Raw genomic sequence first — 5,992 nt, 5'->3', positions numbered from 1 at the left:
CCCTTCTCGCCCGTTTGAGGTCCTATACGGTGTATAGGCAAAGGGAACACACCTTACTCTCCTGTATAAGACGCTATCTGGTCTATGTGCAAAGGAAACCCCCCTTACTTAACTGTTCGGGGTTTTACCTGGTTTGTAATCAAAGGAAATCGCCGTTACTCACCTGTACGGTGTCTTACCTGGTCTGCTATAAAAGGAAACACACCTTACTTACCTGTATGGTGTTTTACCTGGCCTGTTATCAAAGGAAACACACGTTACTCACCTGTACGGTGTCTTACCTGGTCTGTAATCAAAGGAAATACACGTTACTCACCTGTACGGTGTCTTACCTGGTCTGTAATCAATGGAAATACACGTTTCTCACCTGTACGGTGTATTACCTAGTCTGTAGTCAAGGAAACACACCTTACTCACCTGTACGGTGTCTTACCTGGTCTGCTATAAAAGGAAACACACCTTATTTACCTGTACGGTGTCTTACCTGGCCTGTTATAAAAGGAAACACACCTTACTTACCTGTATTGTCGTCATTTATTAAGAAGAGAAAAACAATTTGTTTGTCAATGTTAATAAAGGTACATTTTACAATTGAAATTTTCTACGTCATAACTAAATGTTATAAAACTTTTCCTTTCTGAGCCCGCTCTTGCCATGTTCCAACATTTTATTACTATATTAAATAGGCTATTAATAGCATGTGGTCACATTTTTCTGCACACAAATAATGCAATTAATATTGTTTATGTGTCAACCCCTTCCAATACTTTAAAAATATTTAGGAAGTGAAATGAAATACATTTTTTTATTTGAAATAAGTTTGTACACACTGTAACAGATACTCATCTAATTAAATCCTCATTGTAACAATGTTTCTGTGATAAATAAAGATAAGAAAAGTCCAGTTTGGTGAAGAGTTATTATCATAATGTAAATAGTATTGTTAATAATGAATAGCTATGTTTTTCTAGTATTGGTTACCTGCCCCTAGTCAGGTTTATAACACTAATGTGTCTGAGCCTTTTGTACATTAATTGGGCACTGAGGAGAATCAATATCCATATTTGCACTAAGTTCCTCAAACCTGGGTAATTATAGCACAGAAAAAGGGACCACAATGTAAATATCAGTCAGATGACAGCACTATGAATTGAAAATCTTGTTCAGAATTCAATCTAAAATGGTTGTATGATAAGCTATGCTACAACAGTCCCTCCCGCGATACTTATAGAACAGTCCCGCAAGGAGGTCACATGACTAGTGCCCGCCATTTTGAATTGCCATTGTTAAAGTATGGCAGTGTCGGCGCTGTACATTTTGACGAAAAACAGGGACTTAAAATGCTTGTAAAGCACGGAAACTCCGTACACGTCAATGGGACACCATCTTGAACATGTTTGTGGCGGTAGGTTTAGGTGTCGTTGCGCGACGGCCGATATTTTTGTGGATATAGTGGGCATTCGCTAAAAAGACATTTTGCTGGGCGTTCGCAAAAAAGACCATCGAGAATCGAAAACTTTGATTTATGTCACTTCGGGTCGATGGATTGACTTGAAACTCAGGATTAATACATGGGAGCACAACGTGGACATATTCCAAGCAAAAAAAATGAGATTCGTGCAGCGCGGACTTCTCTAGAGTGGGCGTTTGTGGGCATTCGCTAAAAAGACCATGCGCCAAGGCAGTAGATCGTAAGGTGTTTGCATCAGCTCCCCAGTTCAGAGTTGTGAGGTTGTTGAGGAGGTTGTTCCTGGAAGCAACCTTCTCCTTGAGTTTCCTGACATGCTCTCTATAAGACAAAGTTCTGTCCATGGTTACTCCAAGGTAAACCGGGAACTTTTCGTTGGCTAGTTTCTTACCATTCCAGACTATGTTCAGCTGTCGTTTGGCCTGGTGGTTATTCAAATGGAATGCACACACTTGAGTCTTGCTAGGGTTCGCATTTAAGAAATTGTTCTTGTAGTAGACTGACAGACTGTTCAGAGCAGCGGTCAGTCTGCGCTCGATGACCTCGAAAGACTTGTGCTGGGTGGTTAGACCTAGGTCGTCAGCGTAGATAAACCGGCGGATGTTGTTGAACTGGGGAAGGTCGACCGTTGGTGTAGACGTTGAACAGGGTTGGTGCAAGCACCGAGCCTTGTGGGAGGCCATTCGTCTGAGAACGCCAGCGGCTCCTTTTCCCATCCATCTCAACGAAGAACCGTCGGTTTTCAAGTAGCGACTGGATGATCCTGACAGTGCTTGTGTTCCGAACCATTTTTGCCAGTTTTAGTAAGAGCAGTCTATGGTTGACGGTATCGTATGCAGCAGTCAGGTCAACAAAAACCGCCCCTGTGACCTTCCCGGTTTCAAAACCATCCTCGATGTGCTGGGTAATGTTCAGGACTTGGCCACAGCAGGCCCTTCCTGGTCTGAAACCCGCTTGGTCGGGAGATAGTAGCTCATCTATTATGGGACCAATACGCGCAAGTATCATTCTCTCATACAACTTGAAGAGGATACACAATAATGACACAGGTCGGTAGCTTTTGGCGTTGGAAGGGTCCTTGTTGGGTTTCAGGAGAGCGACCACTTTTGCTTTCCGCCAAACCTTAGGGATGGAAAGGGTGGTGGCACAGGTATTGAACATTTGTAGTAGCCAGGCTTTAGCTTTAGGTCCAAAGTTCCGAATGACTTCAGTCGTGATACCATCAAGGCCAGCAGCTTTCCCGGGTTTCAGAAGTTTGATGGCATCTTCCAGTTCAGAGATGGTGAAATCTGCGAACTCGTCCTCGCTTTCCAACATCACATTCTCCATCTCCTCTTTCATCTTCTTCCGATGACCTCTTTCTTTGTTGAGAGGTTTGCCATTAAGCAGTAGCTGCGTAGCCACTTCATTAGGAGTCACGGCAGCTAGACTTGTCTGTGGATTCTTGTCAGAGTTTAACTTCTTGATTGTGGACCAGGCTTTCTTGCTGTTCTGAGTCATATCCACATTAGTGATAAGCTCTTTCCATCTTTCTCTCCGCTCTTCAGAAACTGAAGCCAGCACAGATTCTCCCATTGCTATCGTTTCCTCTGCAAATGGGTCGACTTCGTATGCTTTTACATATTCCTCGTAGAGATCTTTGCTGTCTTCACTTAAGCAAGGTATATAAGACTTGCGACATCCTCTTGGAATATGTCTCTTTGATATTTCCCATACAAGGCTTTGGAACTGATCATAGATGTTGGGATGAGGTTCCAACGTCTGGATTCTATCGTCAAGTTCCATAGTGAAACTCTCCCAATTTGCTTTACGAAAGTTAAACCTAGGTATGGTGTTCCTTGGTTTTACAGGTCGGATCACCGGCTTGGTGTTGACTGTGATTGGCCTGTGTTGTGACCTTGGTATAGGGTTTTCCACTGTTTTTTCAAAATTTTGTGTCAGTCTGGAATATGTGATATGTATTAATTAGCATGAATGATATCTGTGCGCGCATCAATTTTCGTCCGTTTAAAAAAAGTCTCGGCTGTTCTGTAAATTGTACAAAGCAGCTGTAAAATGAGCACATACATGCTGTATATTGCAATCATTTTTTTCATTTAAGTTGGAAACTTTTATCATTTGAAAAAATCACCTTTTGTGATTTTTTGTCAAAAATGTGCATCATATTTTTGTTTTGAGACATGACATGGCCATTTACTATCAGGAAGAGATGCTACATGTATGCTTTCTATAGGAGTAGGACCTTCTGGATAGCTTTTAATTAGGACCTTCACGGCTTCCTGTCCACCTGCAGGTGAACGGTTTTGGTAGTTTTCCCGCGGTAGTTCACCGCCGTGCAGACGTAGTCACCCGTATCCCCCACAGTTGCCCGCTGGATCGACAGAGTGCCGCTGTTTTCTATGTCAATCACTTCCATTCTTGGGAACCCCCACCCAACCGCCAACATGTCACCACCTGGTGTAGTCCAGAACAGTTCCGCTAGGGGGCAGCCAGTCACTCTACAGTTGAGCATCGCGCTTTGTCCCTCCTGCACGTGGTCATCACTGCCGCTGGTGTCTATGGACGGTGCCTGTTCATGGTCACAGTCACATGTCAGCTCGCTCAATGGTATGTCAGACAGATATTTACCGTTCAATTTTGGCGGGCTGGCGCAGAAGACATCCACGTAGGGATAGGAATGGGGTTTCCTACTCTGGACCCAAGCGGCTAAATCTCTCAGCTGACAGTCGCACTGAAAAGGGCAGCCGTCGATAGCAAGGCTCAGCAACTTGGGAAGTCCCTCTGCTATTTTACCAGGGAGAAAATGCAGTAGATTTCCCTGGTCCAGCATGACTTCAGTAAGATTTGAAAACGACGCCGGGGAAAACGCGCCTTCCTCTATAATCCGTATCCTGTTCCCTGCAAAGTTGAGAAACGTAGTGGACGTGACGCCTGGGAACGAGTCTGGTCCCAGGTACACGATCTTGTTCTCGTACAAAGCTGGGAAGTAACGTGACGAGGGTCCTGTGAAAGCTGGAATCACGTGATCAACATTGGTGAAGTTGTTTCCTCCCATGTCCAGGAACGTCATCTTTTCAAACCCGTCGAATGACTTGGGTTGTAGCCTGCTCAGACGGTTGTGGGAAAGATCTAGACTGTACAACTGTCTCATCCCGGTAAACAAGCCAGGTGGGACTTCTGTTAGCTCGTTGTACGACAGGTATAGGTAGCTCAAAGTTGGTGTACAGGCGAAAACATCAATAGGTAGAGTTGAGATGTTGTTATGGTTCAGAGAGATTTTGTCTAAAGCGTCACAGCCGCAAAGTGCTTTCGGGTCTTGCAGAGTTCCGGCTCTCCGTATGCTCGTGATGTTGTTGAGATTCAAATTGGACAGCCTGAAAGAAAGACAAGTTAGAAATAAGTCCATGTTCAAAAAGACAACAGTTTCATCAACAAAAGCAGCTCAAACCAAACAACTTGTCACTCAATAAATGATAAATCTAGGCAGAGCTCAGGAAACTACAAAACGGTTCACCCATCTGTATTGATAAACGTTATAACGGTGAAAGTCAGAAGTGATAATGATCGCCATTTTTCAGAATTTGGGTGTGCTACAATAACTTCTCGCACTTTCTATTCAACTCACCTTCTCAAAACAGAGAACTGCCCTGCATGCAGAGGCTCGTTGATAGGATTGTTGTTCAGCGTCAGTGTCTGTAGTTGTTTGCCGGCGTCCGCCATCTTGGTGGGAAAGCTGCCAAGATGGTTGTCACCAAGGTCAAGTTCAATGAGAGAACTGAGCCCAGCAAGGGTCATTTCATGGATACCATTGTTAGCCAGGAGGAGATACTGTAGAGCGTCAAACTCAACAAAGGCCCCGCTTTCTAGGACGCTAATTTTGTTGTTCGAAATGTCGAGATAGCTGAGAGAGGGGAGCTGTGCGAAAGTGCCGTTGTGGATATTTGTGATGTGGTTGTTCGGCAGGGTGATCCTTACTAACTTTGGATGGTTGTGGAGCAAACCATCAACTTCCGTGACCTTGTTGTTATCAAAGGCGACACTATTCAAGTCTTTAAGTCCAGAAAATATACCCTTTTCGATATTTGTGATGCTGTTAAAACTGCAATCTAAATATTGTAACTTCGGGACCCCCGAAAGAGCAGCCATAGTGAGTGATCCAAGTTTGTTGTTGTGTAGTTCTAACGTGGCTAGATTTTGGAGACCAACCAGACTTCCAGGCTCAAGAGAGGAGATGTTGTTCCACGAAAGGTCAATGAACTGTAGGGTGGAGTGGTTTGTGAAGAGCCCGGATGGAACCATGACGAGGTGGTTGTGATTCCCGTCAAATCTGGTCAACTGGTCCAGACCGCGGAGCATGCCGGGAGGGAACATGGCGACAGAGTTGTTGAAAACCAAGAGTTCCGTTACTGTCGGCAGGTTGTCGAAAGTTCCCACTTCCACCGTGGTCAGGTTTAAATTCCACCAGATTTGCAACCGCTTCAAGTCCGGTAGATCCACGAAATCGCCTTTGCGAAGCATTTTTAT

The 5,992-nt window shown here is 44.4% G+C and overlaps 1 protein-coding gene across 1 annotated transcript; it reads right to left on the bottom strand.

Annotated features, from left to right (window-relative positions):
- Window positions 1–3,691: 3,691 nt before the first annotated feature.
- LOC118420367 (insulin-like growth factor-binding protein complex acid labile subunit) lies at window positions 3,692–5,986 on the bottom strand. The gene is made up of 2 exons (XM_035827164.1): window positions 5,094–5,986; window positions 3,692–4,842 (listed from the first exon to the last, which is right to left on the bottom strand). Exons 1-2 carry the CDS (start codon window positions 5,984–5,986, stop codon window positions 3,738–3,740), a joined length of 1,998 nt encoding a protein of 665 aa, XP_035683057.1. The 3' UTR covers window positions 3,692–3,737.
- Between the last annotated feature and the right edge of the window lie 6 nt (window positions 5,987–5,992).

This window comes from Branchiostoma floridae, chromosome 7 (genome assembly GCF_000003815.2).
Source record: "Branchiostoma floridae strain S238N-H82 chromosome 7, Bfl_VNyyK, whole genome shotgun sequence".
Classification (NCBI taxonomy): domain Eukaryota; kingdom Metazoa; phylum Chordata; class Leptocardii; order Amphioxiformes; family Branchiostomatidae; genus Branchiostoma; species Branchiostoma floridae.
This window is presented reverse-complemented; position numbering and strand designations above follow the sequence as displayed.

Bases quoted from the DNA above. Each gene is read 5' to 3' on its own strand.
- LOC118420367 (XM_035827164.1), bottom strand. From the start codon at position 5,986: ATGCTTCGCAAAGGCGATTTCGTGGATCTACCGGACTTGAAGCGGTTG. The intron at 4,843-5,093 runs GTGAGTTGAATA...TCTTTCTTTCAG, and splicing joins CAGTTCTCTGTTTTGAGAAG to GCTGTCCAATTTGAATCTCA.